At 47.1% G+C, this 22,406-nt stretch overlaps 1 protein-coding gene across 1 annotated transcript in view; it reads right to left on the bottom strand.

Moving 5' to 3' along the window:
* GALNT17 (polypeptide N-acetylgalactosaminyltransferase 17) overlaps positions 1-22,406 on the bottom strand; it is a 581,508-nt gene that overhangs the window by 323,369 nt on the left and 235,733 nt on the right. The window contains exon 3 of the mRNA XM_016957563.4: positions 2,015-2,181. Within this exon, the coding sequence (XP_016813052.2) occupies positions 2,015-2,181 (167 nt within the window). The remainder of the gene's footprint in view (positions 1-2,014; positions 2,182-22,406) is intronic.

Here is a 22,406-nt window from a genome sequence, read left to right as displayed (position 1 = left end):
GTAAGCCAGAGGTCACAGAGAAGGCAAACCACTGGGCCCAGGGGCACCCAAGCCCTTCAGAAGAGTGGGCCGGTTCAGAAGGGGCCAGGGATATCAGCTCCCAGGCTGATTAAATAGGAGAGGCTCATTCCTGTGCTCCTCAAGATAATCCGGTTTTAAACAGGACCCATGGCATTGCCTCCTCACCATCTTCCGGACGACGGAGCAGCTTGCAGGGTAATCCCTCTCCTACCCAGCACGATGAAAGGAAGGGGTTTAGCCTACTCCTAATCCTGTAGTTGCTTAGAAGATAAGCTTTCTTGGCCTTCAGGCACTCACTCTAGCTGGCTTTCTTTTATCTCATGAGCTTGTGGGGGTGGCTCCCAGCAGTGAGCACACTGAATTTTGCAGGTTGGGATCCAACACAAAGGCACCATTAGCAGCACCCACCCCCACTGCCCTGGATGCCACGCCTTTGTCCAACTGTTAAATATCTCCAAGGATCTCCCAGGAGTTTTGTTATTGACATGCAATATTTGCCTGTTGTACAGTTTTCATTGAGCCATCATTCCTAGTAGCGCTGAATTCCAGAAGATGAGCAAACACCACTCATTTCTACTTAAGATCATTTTGGTCACAGTGGCCCAGAGGAGAATTCCAATGTAGATAAACAGTTCCTAACACGGGATGGAATTTTTTATTTTGCTTTTTGGAGAAGGACAACAAAGATGGGGTGTGGGGTGGGGAGTGGAGGAGGAATTCAGCTCTTCACTGTCATCTACTTTAGCTAATGAGAAGAAGGAAGTTCATCTAGATCCATGGCCAGTCAATGATTCTTATGAGCCCTAGAGCAGCGGTCCTCAACCTTTTTGGCATCAGGGAGCGGCTTTGTGGAAGACAATTTTTCCATGTAACGTGGGGGTCAGGGGAGATGGTTTCAGGATGAAACTATTCCATCTTAGATCATCAGACATTAGATTCTCATAAAAAGGTTGCAACCAGCCAGGCACGGTGGCTCATGGCCTGTAATCCCAGCACTTTGGGAGGCTGAGGAGGGCAGATCACCTGAGGTCAGGAGTTCGAGACCAGCCTGACCAACACAGCAAAACCCTGTCTCTACTAAAAATACAAAAATTAGCCAGGCATGTTGGTGTGTGCCTGTAGTCCCAGCTACTCGGGAGGCTAAGGCAGGAAAATCGCTTGAACCTGAGATGTGAAGGTTGCAGTGAGCCAAGATCGTACCACTGCACTCCAGCCTGGGTGATGGAGCGAGACTCCATCTCAAAAAAAAAAGGGGGGGGGGGTACAACCTAGATCACTTGCTTGTGCAGTTCACAACAGGGTTCATGCTCCTATGAGAAGCTAATGCTACTGCTGATCTGACAGGAGGTGGAGCTCAGGCAGTAATTCCAGCATTGGGGAGCGGCTGTAAAAATAAATGAAGCTTCGCTTGCTCTCCTGCCACTCACCTCCTGCTGTGGAGCCCAGTTCCTAACAGGCCACAGACTGCTACTGGTCCATGGCCCTGGGGTTGGGGACCCCTGCTCTAGAGGACTCAAGGAATAATAGACCAGGGTAAGCCTAGATATCTTCCTCTAAAAAAATCTTGGGCCGGGCACGGTGGCACACTCCTGTAATCCCAGCACTTTGGGAAGCTGAGGTGAGCGGATCACCTGAGTTCAGGAGTTCGAGACTAGCCTGGCCAACATGGTGAAACCCCATCTCTACTAAAAATACAAAAATTAGCCAGGCGTGGTGCCGGGTGCCTGTAATCCCAGCTACTCGGGAGGCTGAGGCAGGAGAATCGCTTGAACCCGGGAGGTGGAGGTTGCAGTGAGCTGAGATCATGCCACTGCACTCCAGCCTGGGCGACACAGCAAGACTCCATCTCAAAAAAAGAAAAAGAAAAAATATCCCATTCCCCAGATATGCTCCAGGGACCAGGAGACACAGATGCTCGGGCTCGCGTTGGAATGAAAGTGGCATTTCCCCCTGCTGTCATCATGTCCTGTGCACAGGTCAGCCACCCCTGTACCTTCGTCGCTGTTGTCATCCACCAGAATGATTTCCTTCAGCAGGTGTGTGGGTGTGTGATTGACGGCACTGTGCACGGACCGCAGGATCACCGACAGGGCCTCGTTCACGAAGATGAATATGATGGATATCTGGGGCAGGTCCTTGGAGTACTTGAGCTCCTTACACCTGGGGAAGGAGAGATCGGAAATGCAGAGTCAGAGGAAGGATAAAAGCTCAGGCACTGCAGCTGGACATAGTGTAAGATTTCAGCCGAATCCTCATCCAGTCGTCCCAAGGCGTGAATCACTGGTTCCCTTAGGCTTCTCCTTGGCTAAGAACTGAGAATAAACCCTAAGGGGGACAGCATTAACAGATGCAGCCCGACTTCCCCCAGATTCACCACCCTACAGGTGGTGAGTTAGAATGTTAGCACTGTGATAGCAGGAACCTCTACTATAATATAATATGGAGCACTTAGTGGGTTCAGTAGATGCCTTCATTTGGGTTCCCCCAGAAACAGAGCCTGAAACAAAGGTTTGAGTGCAAGTAGTTTATTTTGGAGGTGAAGAGAGCATCACTAGGGGAGTCCCAGGCATCAGTCCCAGGCATATGTCTACCTGCATCTACCTGTGCCACCTACCTGCATCTACCTGTGCCGCCTACCTGTGCCCTGAGCTTCAGGGCACACCTGCACAACTTCTGACTCCAGCCCCTCCATTTCCTTGCCTGAAACCTTCTTTGCTGATGCCTAAGCGATTACTCCACCCCCTAAATCTCTCAACTAGAGACCACCCGGGACACGGTGCAGTGGCTCACACCTGTAATTTCAGCAATTTGGGAGGCCGATGTGGGAGCGTCGCTTGAGGCCAGGAGTTTAAGACCAGCCTGGGCAACATAGCAAGATCCTGTACCTATAAAAAATTTTTAAATTAGCCAGGTGCAGTGGTGCATGGCTGTATTCACAGCTACTCGGGAGGCTGGGGTGGGAGGATCACTTGAGCCCGGGAGGTCAAGGCTACCATGAGCTATGATCATGCCAATGTACTCCAGCCTGGGTAACATAATGAGACCCTGTTCCCCCTCCCCGTCCCCCAAAAAAAGAACACCAGGAACTGATGTATTAGGTTGGTGCAAAAGTAATTGCGGGTTTTGCCATTACTTTTAATGCCATTAAAAGTACTTTTTTGCCATTAAAAGTAATGGCAAAACCCTCAATTACTTTTGCACCAACCTAATACAAATACCCCAGCTCCCTCAGCCCAAGAGCAGGTTAAATGTAAATTTCCGCAGCAGGATTAAGCCCCCATCACCCACAGGAGCAATCTTCATAACACACCCTTTGGAGAGGGGATGTCTTTCCCTCCCAGTCTTACTCGCCGCTCCCCTAGTGATGCTCTCTTCACCTCCAAAATAAACTACTTGCACTCAAACCCTTTGTTTCAGGCTCTGTTTCTGGGGGAACCCAAATGAAGGCATCTACTGAACCCACTAAGTGCTCTGTATTATGTTATACTAGAGGTTCCTGCTATCACGGAGCTAACATTCCAGGAGAGGAAATAAAACACCCACGCCAATAATCATAGTCAAGGAAAAGGACCCTACACCTGGAGGAGTGTGCAACCTAAGGCACACCAGCTCTTCTTCGGGAAGTCCTAGAACCTCCCTGGAGACAGGAGACAGGACAACCTGCTGACATCCCTCCCTCAGAATACCCAGCAGCCCTCATATGCCCGAGCGCAGTGATTAAAGGGAAGAATTCCTCTCATCCAGTATGGACTCCAGAGCATAGAGCTTTGGCCTTCTCCACGGCTCCAGGTGATGTAAGAGATGAGTTAGTACCCGGGGAACGTGCTCTGCTTCTCTCAGTCACAGGTGCACCGAGAGTCTGTCCAGGGAGCACTGAGGAATTTCATTTCATGCTTACGCCTAAGCCACATTGGAAATAGCAAAGAGAAACACAGTGGAATGGAGTGCCGAGGTACCTGCACTTTAATGCATCCTTCTTCTCCTTATGGGAGATTGCACAATATATAGCACAACGGAATAGGGAGCAGAACAAAGAAAACAGATGAAGCCATGGAGTGAGAGAGAAGCAGAGCTGAAGAGGGAGCAAGAAATATGGCTGTTTCTTATGCTGAGCAGCTTGGGCTATGTCAGGCCATATTAATCATGTAGGCAATTTTCAGAAGAAAATAAAGTTTTGTTACAATATGTGTTTGTGTCTCCTGGAGAAGATCGTCCAGGGACGCATTGATCAAGCAGCCTCATTTTTACCATGCTGCTGTAAATCTACTTCTGGGGGCTGCCAGGGAGATTACAGTGATTATTGACGGGCTCACAGGCAGTTGGCAGGAATCATCTCATTGACTGTGTGGTGGTCCACAAAACAAGAGCACTCCAGAGGGTCCCTCAGAGGCTGGTCTCGAACTCCTGGCCTGAGGTGATCTGCCTGCCTCGGCCTTCCCAAGTGCTGGGATTACAGGCATGTGCTGCCACACCTGGCCAATTTTTGTATTTTTAATAGAGATGGGGTTTCACCATGTTGGCCAAGCTGGTCTTGAACTCCTGACCTCAAGCGATCTGTGCACCTCGGCCTCCCAAACTGCTGGGACTACAGACATGAGCCACCGCACCCAGCCAATTTCTTGATTTCTTCATCTCTGCCCTAAAAGCCCCAACTAGGAGAAGGTCCTCTGCAGCCAGGTGCACCATGCCCATGGCCTGCTGGGGGCAAAGTATTCCCACATAGTATCACTGAGCCGGGTCAGGTTTGATTTCCCTTCAAGGGGGATGTGGGTGAGCACAAGCCGGCTCCACCTCCCCTGGGGTTAATCAGGCTGGAGGGAATGTGGATAAAGCTCATGTGGGAGAGTGTTCTGCCCCCAAGCCCTGGAACTGAAGAATCCCAGGCAGGGAGGAGCCAAGGTTGCCCTCAGTCACTCTGGGCCTTGCAAAAGTACTGTGCTAATGAGCCACTGCAGCACTTCAGCCACTGTGCACCAAGGCCTGACTCTGTCGTCACCATCATCCCTCAGGGCAGGGGCACAGAAGAGGATCTTAAAGGGGCTGGATATGGAAGGTGCACTGTGCATGCTCAGACGGCTGGGCAGATGACTGCCGGGCTGGGCAGGTGACCACTGGGCCTGAGCTCAGCCTCCAGCCCTTGTCTCTTGGGTCTGTCTAAGGCGAGCGCTCCCCTTTCGAGGGTCTACCTGGGTTTCTCGGTATCGCTTGGCTCACATGGGCGAAACTGTGTGGCCGATCTGCAGGCCTTCCTGGCTGCTTGCCTCAACTCTAGCTCCCAAGTGCAGTGATGCCCCTCAGTCTGTGCCCTAACATCTGCCACACCCAAGGGACGGGACCAATCACCATGCACTGCCCCACCCCAATCACCCAGAGTTCTGGGATATGAGGGCTAAAGCACATTAAACACTTCTAACAAGGCAGTTGTCAATGCAATGCAGGAGATGCTAAGTGTCAAACGAAGTATCTACAACAGCTGTAATAGATGGGCTAAGCTGGACCAGGAAGGTGGGGATGGTGAGCTCCAGGCTGGATCTGAATGGATAGATCTCACTGAATTAGACTTGCATGGTCAAGAACAGAGGGAGAAATGGGATATCAGAGCTCTACTGAGCACAGAGGCACTCTTCCTTGACCTTCCAGGAGAAATCTTGTAAGCTTTAGAGATTACACGGTAAAGAGCTAGACTCACAATGCAATGACAGCCTCACACCAGGCTCTGCAAATTCCTACCGGGCTAATTCCTATTCATTTCCAAAGTGCTCCATAAACATGCAGAAGATCATGAGCATTAATTAATAAAGTCTTTACCGCTGATGAAGGTCCGTGTTCTCTGGGCACTCAGGCCTCTCCACCACATGCTACCCTCAAACTCTCAGAGCTCTGGAAGGCAACATGGGACGGAAACTGTGGGATTCTGATGGAAAAGGTAGTTTGAGTCAGAGAACACCACCTTGACATCCTCAGAGTAGCTGCAAGACAATGAGAAAACCCTTGAGAACTGCAGCACACTGTGGACATACCCATCTTCACATCGTCTCTTTCCACTGCCAGAGGAAATTCTGCCACCAGACACCCTTCCTAAGGTCTCCACCTACCATGCGGACGTGGGATGTGCCAGTTACCACAACCATGTGAGCCAGGTCCTTAAAATAAACCTCTCTCTGCTCAACATCACTAATTAGAGAAATGCAAATCAACACTACACTGAGATACCACGTCACATCCATTAAGATGGCTACTGTTAAAACAAAAAACAAAAAAACAAAACAAAACAAAACAAAAACCTGAAAATAACAAGTGTTGAAGAGGATGCGGAGAAATTGAAACCCTTGTGCGCTGTTGATGGAAGGGGAGGATGTTACGGCCGCCGTGGAAAATAGTATGGTGGGGGGTCTGTTAACAGTAGAGTAGCAATTCCACTTCCGGGTATATACCCAGAAGAACTGAAAGCAGAGTCTTGAAGAGATACTTGTACCCGCATGTTCATAGAGCATTATTCGCAGCTAAATGTTGGAAGCAATCCAGGTGTTCATCAATAGACAAATGAATCAACAAAATGTAGTATGTGGAGTCAGCCTTCCTAATCCACAGCTTCTGTATTTTCATATTCAACCAACCACAGAGGGAAAACATCCCCAAAATCAAGATAAAAAAAATACAGAGCGAAGCATAGCAACTCACACCTGTAGCCTTAACTACTTGGGAGGCCAAGGTGGGAAGAGTGCTAGAAGCCAGGATTTCAAGACCAGCTTGGGGAACACAGTGAGACCCCATCTCTAAAAGTAAAAATTAGCCAGGCATGGTGGCACATGCCTGCAGTTTCAGCCACTCAGGAGCCTGAGGTGGGAGGATTGCTTGAGGCCAGGACTTCAGGGTTACAGTGAGCTATGACCGCACCACTGCACTCCAGTCTGGGCGACAGAGCAAGACTCAGTCTCAATAACAATAATAATAATGATACAAAATCAATAAGCGTAACAATTATTTACATGACATTTATACTGCATTAGATATTATAAGTAATCTAGAGATGATTTAAAGTATATGTGAGGATGTGCGTAGTTTATGTACAAAAATTATGTCATTTTATGTGAGGGATTTCCTTGAGCTTCCAGGGATTTTGGTATCCAAGGGGGGTCTGGAGCCAATCCCCTTCAGATACCAAGGGATGGCTGTGTATATATAAAATGGAATGTTATCCAGTTTTAAAAAGGAAGGAAATTCTGCAATATACTACCACATGGATGAACTTTGAGGATTACTAGGTGAAATAAGCTAATCACAAAACATAAATTCTGTATGATTCTACTTACAGCAGTTACCTAGAATGGTCCAATTCATAGACAGAAAATAGAAAAGAGGTTATCAGGGGACAGGGAAGGGGGAATGGGAAATTATTGTGATTGGGTGCAGTGTTTCTGTTTCAGATGAGGAAAATGTCCTGGAGATGGATGGTGGTGGCAGTTACATGACAATGTAAATGTGCTTAATGCCAGTGAACCACTTAAAAATGGTTAGGATGGTAAATTTTATGTTATGTATATTTTAACACAATAAAAAATGGGAAAAATAAATAAATTCATTCTCTCTCTCTACCTCCCCATCCTGCCCCTGCCCAATTCCTTCTCTTTCTCTAGGGAACCAGAATGAACGCACTACCCTTTGGTTTGGAAAAGAAGATTACACCAGATTGCGGTGTCACACCTCATCAGAACCTTGTCACTGCAACCTCTCCTTCCTGTCACCACTTCAAGAGCCTCTGACCCCACACCGAGGGATGCCCAGGAGGACCACCTCGTTTCGGTTACTGCAGTGCAATTATCTCAAACCCCCATGGCTTTTCCTGGACCTCACTGACACCCAGAACAGCTGCAGTTGGACCACCTTTGACTTCAACAGTCATAATCTCACTTCATCCCAGTTCTCCAGCCTCGTAGTCCCAAAACCCTTACTCTTAGACTTCCAGGCCCTGGGACGCTTGTTTGTTTTGTTCTGTTTTTGTTTTTGTTTTTTTGAGATGGAGTCTTGCTTTTGTGGCCCAGGCTAGAGTGCAATGGCGTGATCTCGACTCACTGCACCCTCCGCCCCCTGGGTTCAAGCGATTCTTCTGCCTCAGCCTCCCAAGTAGCTGGGATTACAGACACCTGACACCACACCCGGCTAATTTTTCTATTTTTATTAGAGACGAGGTTTCACCATGTTGTCCAGGCTGGTCTTGAACTCCTGACCTCAGGCGATCTGCCCACTTCGGCCTCCCAAAGTGCTAGGATTACAGGCATGAGCCACCACGCCTAGCCATTTTGTTTTGTTTTTTTAATCTATTAGCCCTTCCCTGGTTTCAAGTTCGTCCAGTCCAACTGGACTCTCCATACTTCCTTCAACCAGGCTCTGCCTTTTGCCAACCCCACAGTTCTCCTGTCCCTCTGCCTTTCTTTCCCACAAGTGCTGAAGGACCCCAGCTCTAGACAGAACCACCCACTTGCCTCTTCTCCCCTTTTCTTACACAGCTGACACTGCAGGCTGCAGGACCAAGTCTCACATTCATGCAGCTGCAAAGGAGACACCTCCAGGGGCTCCACTCTTTGTGCCGCAGGTTTCTTTTCTTTTCTTTTTTCTGAGACGGAGTCTTGCTCTGTAGCCCAGGCTGGAGTGCCATGGCATGATCTCAGCTCACTGCAACCTCCACCTCCCAGGTTCAAACAATTCTCCTGCCTCAGCCTCCTGATTAGCTGGGATTACAGGCATGCACCACCACGCCCAGCTAATTTTTGCATTTTTAGTAAAGATGGGGTTCCACCATGTTAGCCAGGCTGGTCTCGAACTCCTGACCTCAGGTGATCCGCCCGCCTCGGCCTCTCAAAGTGCTGGGATTCCAGGCCTGAGCCCCCACACCTGGCCTGCTCTGCAGGCTTCTTTCTGTTCTAGGTCAGAACCCTGGATTTCATTACCCTTCACTGTCCTCTACCTTTTGCCAAGTTCCTTGGGCCAACCTCCCAGTCTGCAAGGGATTGTGCCTCCTACTCCACAGAGAAATCAATACCATCAGCCCTAATTTCCACATGTGGTCCACAGGTCTGTAGCATCTGCAACAGCATCGTCTGGGGGCTTGTTAGAAATAAAAATCCCTAGGACCAAGCCAGGCGTGGTGGCTCACGCCTGGAATCCCAGCACTTTGGGAGGTAGAGGCAGCGGACCACTGGAGGTCAGGAGTTCAAGACCAGTCTGGCCAACATGGTGAAATCCCACCTCTACCAAGAAATATAAAAATCAGCTGGGCGTGGTGGCACACACCTGTAGTCCCAGCTACTCAGGAGGCTGAGGTGGGAGGATACCTTGAGCCTGGGAGGCAGAGATTGCAGTGAGTCAATATCGCGCCTCTGCACTCCAGCCTGGGTGATGGAGCGAGATCCTGTCTTAAAAAAAAAAAACCCAGGCTCCTCCCAGACCTAGGGACTCAGAATCCCTGGAGGTGGGGCCCAGCAATCTACCCCTTATCAAGCTCTCTGGGTGGTTCCTGCACACTGGAAATGGGAGAAGCACTTCCCTCCTGCAAGCTTACCTACCTCTCAACCCATTATTTGTCTTCACCTCCTCTCTTGATGGAAGCTGAGTCCAGGAGTTCAAGGCTGACCCCTGCATCCTTACTGTGGATCCCAGCCTCCTCCCACCTCAGAGCCTTGCCTCGTCCATCACTCTCTCTCTTGCATCTTCGCTCTCCCTCTGCCAACCTTTTCTACTCAACTCCCTCCCATTTAAGTAAAAAAATTGGGTTGGTGCGGTGGCTCATGCCTATAATCCCAGAGTTTTGGGAGGCTGAAGCAGGAGGATTGTTGAGGCCAGGAGTTCAAAACCAGCCTGGGTGACAAAGCAAGATCCCATCGCTACAAAAACATTTTAAAAATTAGCCGGGTGTGGTGTTGGCTACTGAGCAGGCTGAGACAGGAGGATGGCTTGAGCCCAGGAGTTCAAGGCTGCTGGGGGCCATGATGGCACCACTGCACTCCAGCCTGGTCAACAGAACAAGATTCTGTTTCAAAAATAATAATAATAATATTAATACTAATAAAAAATAAGTAAATAGTCTCTTTTTCCACAGCCTTAATTGGCTTAATTGCCATGTTCCTTTCCCTCCCTGTCTCCCTTCTTTACCTCTCATTCATTCCTCGCTTCATCCAGCATTTGGCTCCTGTGCAACCTATTTTGCTGAAACTGCTCTTGTTAAAGTTTCCAGTGACATCTACTCTACGTGGCCAGAATGGAGGGACCTTCCCAACCTCACCATCGCTGATGATCCTTTCTGCAGTATGCAACACCGCCATCCCTCTCCTTGTATAATCGCTATTTCCTCTCGGATCCTGGACACTCAATATTCCTCCCCCATTCCTATCTGGGCTTTTTCTCCTCTGGGATCTTCCTTGGCCACTGGTTTTGTTGCACAGGTTACCCTTTCCTTTAAATTCCCCAAATCCTCAAGCTCCTTCTTTTGCCCTTTGCTGTTCTCTCTTCATAAACGGGTCCTGGGTGACCTCATGCAAGTCTACAGCTCCAAGTACCCTGGCAACTCCCAAACCCACATCTCTAGCCTGGACCTTCACTGAAACTTCAGCTCCCCCTTGTAAATCTCCACGTGGAGCGCTCATAAACATCCCAAATTCAGCATGCTGAAAACTGAAACCTCCTCTTTTTGTACCACCCTGTCTTTGCTGAAGGCCACCACCCTGTCTCTTCAGGAGTCAAATTCAAGTCATGACCCCTCAACATGCCTATTGGTCACCAAATCCTGCAGATTCTGCCATTTTCAGGATCTCTGTGTGACATTTGTCCCTTCTCCTCCATTTCTACCGCCTTGGTTCCAGTCCTCACTGGTTACCTCCTGAATGACACCAAAAGCCACCTAACTGGTCCCTTGCCTCCAACCCCATCCCACTTACCCTACTGCGACCAGAATGACCTCTCTAGAGTATATATGATCACGTCACTCCTCTACTTAAAGGATCTCCTAGCCTCTCCTAATTCTAAGCTTTCGGAATTAGGTTTAAATTCCTCTGCTTGGCACCCAAGTTGAGCCCGATCCATCTCTCCAACCTCATCGCCTCTCCCTGCCCTTTCTCCAGCCACTATGAATTTGTTATTTCCTAGAACTGAGAATGCTGTCTCTCGAGTCACACAAACTGTTCTATCTGCCCAACACTACCTTCCTCCTGCTAGGCACTTCCTCTGGTCTCCAGCCCCAGCCTTCCCAGAGCCCAGCCTGGTATCAGGCACTTCTCCTTTGTTACTTTCTGTCCCTCTGTGGGCTGCCATCATGGCACTCTTCACTCTGGTCATCCCCACTCCAAGAGTGCAGGCGTTCAGGAGCTACAACATCTTCTTTCTTTTTTTCTTTTTTAGAGATAGGGTTTTGCTCTGTCGCCCAGGCTGGAGTGCAGCGGCACAATCATAGCTCACTGCAGCCTTGACCTCCAGGGTGCAAGCAATCCTCCTGTCTCAGCATCCCAAGTAGCTGGGACTACAGGCGTGCACCACCACACCTGGCTAATTTTTTTTTTTTTTTTGTAGAGATGGGGTCTCAGTGTGTTGCCCAGGCTGGTCTCCAACTCCTGACCTCAAGCAATTCTTCCTCGTACACCTTCCAAAGCACTGGGATTACAGGCACGAGCCACAGTGACTGGCCTTATTTCTTTCTGTTCCCCTAGAGCCCGGCAGAATGCTTGGCAGATAAATGGTTACTGAATGAACAAATGAAAATCCCTTTCCTATTTATTCCCTCTGCTTCTCTTATGATCAAAGGCATCACTTATTTCCTACCTCAATTAAAGCATCAGTGATGGCACCTCAACGCTTAAAAGATACCATCCCGAACACAACCACACTTCTGTCTCCCTTGATTTACTAATCAGGGCTCAAACTCTGAAAGCTGCTTGGGTCAAGTGCATTAACCAGCCCAATTTTCCCTTTTTGCTTCCCTCCTCATCAAGGCTTCCCTATAATCTCGGGAAAGAGTGGTATCATTTTTGGCAACAGCGAACCTTGCAAAATGAGATGGGGGTTGGAATCACTGAGAGGTGCGAGGCCCTGCTTTTGGAGCTCTCATTATTAGGAAAAATGCACACTTTGCTGAGTGGTTTAATTTCCTCCAGTTGAGCTCTGCAGTTCTTCCAGGAAGCAACAACACACCTCATTAGTTCAGTTCCCTCACAGAGCAGTCTCCCGTACAAACTGTCTACTCTAGCATTTGAGTCCAAGTGTGTCCTGCCTATTAGTCATATTGGGGCAATGTTCACACATCAAGATTTAGCCTGCTTTAAAGCATGAGATATTTTGTGGTCTATGGAGCCCCTGCAAAACTCCTAGAAATTGAATGCAAGATATTGTATGAGTCCGTTTTCACACAGCTATTCCCGAGACTGGGTAATTTATAAAGGAAAGAGGTTTAATGGACTCACAGCTCCACATGGCTGGGAAGGCCTCAGGAAACTTACAATCACAGCAGAAAGCAACAGGGAAGCAAGCACCTTCTTCACAAGGCGGCAGGAGAGAGAAGGAAGGAGGGACTTCCAAACACTTATAAAACCATCAGATCTGAGAACTCACACACTATATCACAAGGACAACATGGGGGAAACTGCCCCCATGATCCAATCACCTCCATCCCTCAACACGTGGAGACTACAGGTCCCTCCCTTGACACATGGGGATTAGGATTAGAGATGAGATTTGGGTGGGAACACAGAGCCAAACCATATCATTGTGGGTGCATGGACAAGGAATTTTTGTTTTGTTTTGTTTTTGCTGGGGAGAGAATTCATACCTTTTAACAGCTTCCCTCAGAAGCAGGGCAGGAAGAGATGAACTCAGTCTACACACCCAGAGAACATCACTGTCAGTGTGAGTCTCCCCCAACACCATGGTCACAGGCCAGTGACTAGCCCAGGTTCTGATGCCAAGCACTTTAGGCTCAACAAAGCTCTATGTCTTCTTTGACAGCCTGGCTCCTATTAATATTTATTTTGGAATATTCTCCGAAGACATTTTTTTATTCTTGGACTGATCACCTACTGGCTCCATGGCTACCTGGGAAATATGTATTTTTCTTTGAGTCATAAAGAGTTGCTTTTCCAGGGATGAGGTAATTGCCTTTAGCCAAAAATTTGTGGGGCTCAGCTTTCCTTGGCCTGATATGCCAGTTTCAAGGTACAGTAGGAGGGCCTGTCATGGGCAAACAAACTAACCCTTTATCATCAGAAGGAGATTACATATATATATATATATATATATATATTTTTTTTTTTTTTTGAGATGGAATCTCACTCTGTTGCCCGGGCTGGAGTGCAGTGGCACAATCTTGGCTCACTGCCACCTCCACCTTCTGGCCTCAAGTGACTCTCCTGTCCCAGCCTCCAGAATGGCTGGGATTACAGGTGTGTACCACCTCGCTTGGCTAACTTTTGTATTTTTAGTAGAGACGGGGTTTCACCATGTTGGCCAGGCTGGTCTTGAACTCCTGACCTCAACTGATCCACCTGTCTTGGCCTCCCAAAGTGCTGGGATTACAGGCACGACACCATGACCAACTAATTTTAATTTTCTTTTTCAGAGATGGGGCATTGCTAAGTTGCGCAGGCTGGTCTTGAACTCCTAGTCTCAATCAATCCTCTTGCCTGGGCCTCCCAAAGTGCCAGGATTACATGCGTGGGCCACTGCGCCCAGAAGGATTTTCTTCTTTTACCCTCAATTCTACCATAGTTCCCTGCTTTGTACAGCACTGCTTTCTCTAAAAGGGAAGAAAAGACACACAGACAGACACACACACACACACACACACACACACACTCGCACACATACGGGAGCAGAAGGGAGGCATCCTTCAGATTCTCAGTTCAGTAAATGAATCTGAGTATAATACAGCTTATCTTGATGAATTCAACTAAAGCAAAAAAAAAAAAAAACTCCAAACCTTAAGTTTTATTAAGCAATGGCTCAGGAATAGAATTTCTAAAAACAATTAAGGGTAAATTAATGCAGACAGTTTCAGGCCAGAGCTAAAAAAAAAAAAATCCTCCTGTGCATGCACAGGAAATGCTGCCTACGTTATTCTTACATAGTATTCAATCCTATAACCTTTCTATGGTACATGTCAAACGAGGGGACAACCCTGACTGCTGCAAGAGGGATGAAAATACATCAGGAAATAATGCAAATTAGAAATAATAAATAGCTTTACGCCAAGCAGCAGCAGATCCAAAATTTGGCCAGTAGCATTCTTTTTTTTCTTTTTCTTTTTCTTTTATTTTTTTTTGGAGATGGAGTCTCACGCTATGGCCCAGGCTGGAGTGCAGTGGCACAATCTTGGCTCACTGTGACCTCTGCCTCCCAGGTTCAAGTGATTATCCTACCTCAGCCCCCGTCAAGTAGCTGGGATGACAGGCGCACGCCACCGCACCGGCTAATTTTTGAAGTTTCAGTACAGTCGGAGTTTTACCATGTTGTTCAGGCTGGTCATGAACTCCTGACCTCAAGTGTTCTGCCCTCCTACTGTACGTCGAAACTGGCATATCTGGCCAAGGAAAGCTGAGCCCCACAGATTTTTGGCTGGGATTACAGGCATGAGCCACCACGTCTGGCCCAGTAGGTTTCTTTATAGAAATTAAAAGCCAAAGGCTGGGGGCAGTGGCTCATGCCTGTAATCCCAGAGCTTTGGAAGGCCCAGGGAGGAGGATCACTTGAGCCCAAGAGTTTGAGACCAGCCTGGGCAGCAGAGGGAGATCAGTGTCTCTAAAAATAATTTATAAATTAGATAGGCATGGTGACATGTGCCTGTAGTCTTAGCTACTCACCTGGAAGGCCAAGGTGAGAGGATCGCCTGAGTCCTGAAGGTCGAGGCTGCAGTGAGGTGTGACTGCACCACTGCACTCCAGCCTGGGCAACAGAGCGAGACCATCTCTGAAGGCCATAAAACCTTTTGCTCTCACTCAATGTCTCACCCTCCAACCTCTTTGGCCCTTTACAGAGCTCCAAACTGGTCCTAAAAGTTGTTACCCTGCAACGTCAGCAGAGAAATGAGAAACGTATTACCAAATGAGCCAATTTTCCTTTTACTGTTCTGCCCAAATTGGCCCTGCAAGCTTGTGTTTTTACTGACATTGACCCTGAAACACTTCTGTTTCTTCCCACATCTGGGCCATCCCTATGTCCTTGTGTTACTTTCATTATTGTTATCTCCACTTACAAAATCTTCCAGCCGGGCACAGAGGCTCACGCCTGTAATCCCAGCACTTTGGGAGGCCGAGGTGGGTGGATCATCTGAGGTCAGGAGTTTGAGACCAGCCTGGCCAACATGGTGAAACCCCGTCTCTACTAAAAACACAAAAATTAGCTGGGCATGGTGGTGTGCGCCTGTAATCCCAGTTACTCAGGAGGCTGAGGCATGAGAATCGCTTTAACCCACGAGGTGGAGCTTGCAGTGAGCCAAGATTGCGCCACTGCACTCCAGCCTGGGTGACAGAGCAAGACTCCGTCTCAAAAAAAAAAAAAAAAAAAAAAATCTTCCTCAAGAACAGGCCAAATGCACCTTGCAGTCAGATCCTATACCCCAGTCTCTCCAGGTCCAGCTTAGTCCTAACCTGGTCTTCTCAGTCAATCTAAAATGCCTTCTCCCATCCTGAACTGCCAGAGAGATTGAGCAGATCCTGTTTCTACTATGTGGGAAAATGCATTCATAGCCCAATCCTTCACCTTCCACGTCTCCACATCCTTTGCAGTGTGACTGAAGTTTTTCCCACTCAAGAGGGAAAGTCTGTTTTCTCTACCCCTCGGATCTGGGCTTGGCCACATAGCTTGCTTTGACCAGGTGAAGAGCTACGTACCAGCTCCAAGCGTGAGCCTCACGAGGGGCTCTCTTGCCTTCATAATGAGAAGACTGGGCTAGCCCACTGGTCCTGAAACACAAGGAGCAGAAAGGCGGCCCCCAGCTGGACATGTGCAAGGGTGAGCCCAGCCGTTCCGGCTGCTATGCTGGAACCGTACAGCCTATACATTATCTCATTCTGTTTCACAATAAGCCAGTCATGTAGGATTCCTCATTTTGCAGATGAGAAAATTGAGGCTCAGAGTCACTTTCGCAAAGCCAAGAAAGTGGTGGGTAGACTTAAACTTTAAAGCTAGATCTACCTGACTCCAAAGCTCCTGCTTCTGAAAAGAAGGAATTATTCATCAAGGAAGGTGTGAGTGGAGGAATTTTTTATTACTTCTGTTTACTCCTTTATATTTCACTGTGGTCTCCAGTTTTCCACACCAAAAACGCATTACCTTTATAATTTAAAAAATACTATGTTACCTTTGTAAATATTTCTATGGAAACAATTTTAGCACTTGACAAATGATTTCAACATTGCACCTGAAAGAATAGGTAACAATAAATAACAAAACTGTGGAAAAGGAAAGGGTATAAGGAAACCCAGAGATGCACAGTCATATGGTGTTTAACAATATGATATGTTTGGAGAAACGTGCGGTTAGATTTTATCATTGGGAGACAGTATAGAGCAACGGCCCCCAACATTTTTGGCAGCAGGGACCAGTTTCATGGAAGGCAATTTTTCCATGAACCGGGGGTGTGGCGTGGGGGTGATGGTTTAAGAATGAAACTGTTCCATCTCAGATCATCAGGCATTAGATTCTCATAAGGAGTGTGCAGCCTATGAAATAGATCCCTCGTATGCAGAATTCACAATACTCCTATGAGCATTCAATGCTGCCGCTGATCTGACAGGAGCCAGAGCTCAGGTGAGGGATAGGGAGCAGCTGTAAATACAGGTGAAGCTTCGCTTGCTCACCCGCCGCTCACCTCCTGCTGTTCGGCCCAGTTCCTATCAGGCCACAGGCTGCAGACCGAAACCACTCCACTGCCCAAGGTCTGGGGACCCCCGGTATAGAGACTCGGTCCTGGCAGACAAGAGGCATGGTCACCAAGACCCTTCACATCTTCCCCTCCCCAACCTCCCTGCCTCCCTTCACCAGCTGACCTGAGTCACACCGCAGAAAGCAGGCCCTCCTAACTTAGCTAACCAAGCAGAATTCCCAACCATAAAAGAAAGAACCTGTTTCTCTCCTTGAGTTACTTCTCCCCAGGTTGTTACAGAAGGACTCCACCATTCCTGGTAAGAACATGGCCATCTTCCAAGGCTAGTGAAGTGAGACGCTGGCATTCCTGAAAAGAGCCTGACCGAATCCAGCCAGCTCAAGACAAGATGGGCTCCAAGCGCTGACCTTTCACTGAGTTTTTCCTCAATATAATCTCATTATAATACTGAAAATCATGCCCAGGAGTAGAGGTTTCACATGCTAATGAGACACGCAATGCATAAAGAAGCATGTTATCAAACTGTGTTGATACTAAAAGCTCCCCACCTCGACATGCGGATCACTCCTTTTTGGGCCTCAGTTTCCTTAAAATAACAAGAGCTAAGCCCTTCTGGGAGCTAGCATGGGGATCCCTTTCTTGTATGCTACCTGGGAACTATTTTTCAGCTTTTCAGCATCGTGTGTAGGCCACAGATGACCAAAGCATCGTTGCATGCTACACATCTGTATATGATATTCAATCCAATATAAAGCTAATATAATTATGGCCGGGGGCAGTGGCTCACATCTATAATTTCAGCACTTGGAGAAGCAGAGGCAAGAGGATCACTTGAGACCAGAGGGTTGAGATCAGCTTGGGCAACATGGTGAAACTCCATCTCTACAAAATTTTTTTAAAACATTAGCCAGGTGTGGTGGCACATGCCTGTAGTCCCAGTTACTAGGGAGGCTGAGGAGGGAGGACCACTTGAGCCCGGGAGGAAGAGGTTGCAGAGAGCTGTGATGTCACCACTGGGTAACAGAGCAAGATTCTATCTTAAAAATGAAGTAAAACACGCTGGGCATGGTGGCTCATGCCTATGATCCCAGCACTTTGGGAGACTGAGGCAGGTGGATCACTTGAGGTCAGGAGTTCGAGACCAGCCTGTCCAACATGGCAAAACCCTGTTTCCACTAAAAATACAAAAATTAGCCACGTTTGGTGGTGGGTGCCTATAATCCCAGCTACTCAGGAGGCTGAGGCAGGAGAATCGCTTGAGGCCGGGAGGTGGAGGTTGCAGTGAGCCAAGATTGCGCCATTGCACTCGGGCCTGGGCCTGGGCAACAGAGCGAGACTCCATCTCAAAAAATAAAAAAATAGAAAAGAATATAATTAGGTGGGCATGGTGGTGCGTGCCTGTAGTCTTAGCTAATCAAGAAGTTGCCGCGGGAAGATCACTTGAGCCTACAAGTTCAAGATGGCGGTGAGCTATGATGGCACCACTGCACTCCAGCCTGGGTGACAGAGTGAGACCCTGTCACACACAACATAATAACTCTAATTCTAAGGCTAATATAATTTAATCAGGATGGCTCCAGAACAAGCCAACTGGCAAGTGCAACAGAACCAAGAGGCCACAAGCAGACCTGCTCTTAGAGAATAAATACCTAGAAGGTACCACAAACCAAAAGCAAGGAGAGAATCATTCAATAAATGGTGTTGGGGGTCCTTTCCTATCTCCATGGGGTATAATAGTGCACGTCTCCCTTCCAAACACAATTCAAAACCAACTGCAGATAGATAAAACCATTAAATTTAGAATTATAAATATAGGGAAAATAAAACAAAATATAAGTGAATATTAATACAAATTCTGGATATGAAAGAATTTCCAAGTTTAAAAGTAATAGTTTAATAATAGCCGAAAACCTCTGATCATCAAAATAACATTAAAAGACAACGGCAAATTGCAAAAAAGTCATTTACAGCAATAACAAAAGAGTGAAAGATCTTACACTATTCAAATAATGAAAACTCAAAGAGCACAATTAGATAAATAAACAAAAAACATGAATGCATAATTCATATAACAAAAGAGACAAATGGCTAACAAACTTATAAAAACAGGTAGAACTTCATGAGTAATAAAAGACATTCAAAGTAAAAAACAATGAAACGTCATTTTGCCTCTGGGTGGTGAAATTATAAATCATTTTTGTTGCTTCTTTATACTTTTTCTGTTCTTTTTTTATTATAAGCAAATGTAACAGAAAAACACATCGATTTAGATCAATTCATGGCTGACAAAATCATATTGCAAAATCAAAGGGAACTGCAAAGCTTGACTAAAAGCCTGAGATTTTCACATGGGCATGACATGAAGAGGCATTAAATAAGAGACACACTGTGTTACCCTACAATTGCCCACTGATGTCACAGTCAGGAATAGTTCTGAATCAAAAATGAAATCACAACTATTCCTCTGACATGCAGATGTGGGGAAGAAAGATACAACTTGACCTCACATTATTCATTCTTGAAAACAAATACAGATACCACTAAAGGGGACCTCCAACTTCTGTCTCTACCCAGGAGCAATCCCACGATATGCTTGTATAAGAAACATAAAGTCAGACGAGGCACAGTGGTTCATGCCTGTAATCTCAGCACTTTGGGAGGCTGAGGCAGGAGGATCACTTGAGGCCAGAAGTTCGAGACCAGCCTGGGCAACAAAGAGAGACCCCATCTCTACAAAAAATAAAAATAAGGGCCAGGCGCGGTGGCTCACACCTGTAATCCCAGCACTTTGGGAGGCTGAGGTGGGCAGATCAATTGAGACCAGGAGTTCAAGACCAGCCTGGCCAACATGGCGAAAACCCATCTCTACTAAAAATACAAAAATTAGGGCATGTAATCCCAGCAATTCAGGAGGCTCAGGCTCGAGAATCACTTAAACCTGAGAGGCGGCGGTTGCAGTGAGCCGAGATCACACAACTGTACTCCAGCCTGGGTGACAGATGGAAACTCTGTCTCAAAAAAGTAAAAATAAATAATACAAATTTAAAAAAATTAGCCAGCCTTGGGTGGCACACACCTGTAGTCCTGGCTACACAGGAGGCTGAGGCGGGAGGATCGCTTGAGCCCAGGAGTTCAAGGCCGCAGTGAGCCATGATGCTGCCACTGCACTTCAGCCCCTGCCTCAAAAAGTAACAACCTAAAATAAAATAAACATAAAATCAGTCACTCCACTTGGAGACTCTCCTCTGTTGGTGAACAGGTGGCTCTGAAGAAGCATGAGAGACTTAAACATACAATGACTAAAATCTTGTTTGGAAATTGAGTTAGCTCCAGCTGTATGCCAATTTCTTAAGGTTATAGAACTGCTGTTTACAATGATGACAATGCCATACAGGATGGGAGCTGGGGCTGGGTGTTTTATTAAGAAGCCGAACTCTCTAACTGAGTATCCCTGGCATTGGGTCTCATTCACTAATACCCACTTGTAAAGCAGTCTAATAACTTACATGGCCAATTGCTTCCTCTAGACCTCACTTCCACCCTAGGACAGAATGGCATCAAAAGAACGTTTTCAATCCTCTTTAAATCCCATTTCCACTGGCTTTTGAACGTCCTGTAGAATTCTCCCTGCCATCTGGACCATCCCTCTGACACAGGTCAATAATACAAAGTTTTTGTTCTTTTTTTTTTTTTTTTTCGACAAAAAGCCTCACTATGTCACCCAGGCTGGAGCGCAATGCTGCGATCTCAGCTCACTGCAACCTCCGCCTCTGGGTTCAAGTGATTCTTGTGTCGCAGCCTCCCGAGTAGCTGGGATTACAGGTGCGTGCCACGACACCGGGCTAACTGTTGTATTTTTAGTAGAGACGGGGGTTTCTCCATGTTGGCCAGGCTGGTCTCGAACTCTCGACCTCAAGTGATCCGCCTACCTCTGCCTCCCAAAGTGCTGGGATTACAGGCGTGAGCCACCACGCCTGGCACATAGTTTTCATTCTTTTCAACCTTCCTCCAACTAGCAGTGCCTTCCTTTCCAAAACCCCACAGGGAAGATCTCCTACGAACTTGGAGACTGCCATATTAACTTGACTCCTCACATTTTGGGCTATTGAGGAAGCTATAGAAATGGTAGTGGATACATGAGGCAGGAACTCAGGGTGGCAACAATAAATCTCTCCATAGCCTTTGTTCCTGACTCTTACCCTTTGCATCCCTAGCCTACAGGTTCCATGAGGTCAGGGACCACTAATCTTTGGCTGATATATCTACTGACATAGGTTAGGCTCATCCCAGATACTTGATAAGTATTGGTTTAATACATTAATCAATGTAACAGAGAAAAGACATTCTGGTCATGTGTACTAAGAGTAGGTTGTGCAGAGCACAGAGTTCTAGTATTCTAGGACTTATTGAAGAACCTATAATTGTAGAAATACTGATTCCCCTCCCAGGATATCTCATTCCTGGCTGAAAATGCCACATCAGATCACTGGAGAAGAAACTCATCTCTTGCTGAGGATGGTGACTTTATTTAATTCCGATTCTTATTTCATCTCAGTGGTAAAAGCCAGGAGAGAGGAACACCCCCCCCCCCCCCCCCCCGAGGAAACTGGGCAGTTTAGATATGCCTCAATGCTTATCACTGATGGAGGGCCATGCCTAGCCTTTGATTTTAATATGGATCTTGTATCAGTTTAAAAATCTGTTTCTTCCTTCTTAACACACCGAAGAACAAGTATGTCTATATCACCCAGAAACATTAGCTTAACTGTGACATTTGCAAACACTGAGCATCAATTATGGGCAAGCAAAGTGTTGAGGATACAGAAATTTCTAAAATCTCACTGTTATTCTGGAAAAGCTCACAGCTCCTTAAGAAAAAAAAATATATATGTAAATCATAATTATGACACGGAAGGATAAATGTGACAAGAGACGTTTGTTCATCCTGCTCTGGGAGCTTATTTCTGCCTTCAAGGAGATCAACGGGGCCCAGGGAAGGTTTCACAGAGGAGATAAAATTTGAACTGGGTCATGAAGCATGAGTAAGTAATTTCCAGGCGAGGGCCTGCAAAGGGGGAGACAGGAAGAAGGGAAAAACTCTCTAGGAAAAAAATGAATAGCATGTGTAAAAACAGAGGAGAGAAAATGTACAATGTACCGCCAAGAAACTGAAATAGATGTTTCAGGAAGGGACTGAGGTGAGGAAAAGAAGACAGCAGTGTACCAGGTGTTCTGAAGCCAGCTTATAAAATTCAGACTTGATCCTCCAGTCATGGGAAGTCCCGGTGTCAAGGGTTTTAGACCAGAGAAGTGACATTACACAGAGCATGTGTGTTAATCAAAGAACAACATAGCATCCCTTCAGGTCCAACAAAGATGCATGTGTGCACGCTCTCTTCCCCAGATCACAATCCTCCCCCTCCCCACGTCTGTTCTTCGGCTCCTCCCATGGCCCCAGAGATTCTGCCACTTCCTTTTGGCCCCAAGCAATGGGGAATGTGTGGAGACATCTTCCGTGGGCAGT

Source organism: Pan troglodytes, chromosome 6, assembly GCF_028858775.2.
Source record: "Pan troglodytes isolate AG18354 chromosome 6, NHGRI_mPanTro3-v2.0_pri, whole genome shotgun sequence".
In the NCBI taxonomy this organism is placed as follows: Eukaryota; Metazoa; Chordata; class Mammalia; order Primates; family Hominidae; genus Pan; species Pan troglodytes.
This window is presented reverse-complemented; position numbering and strand designations above follow the sequence as displayed.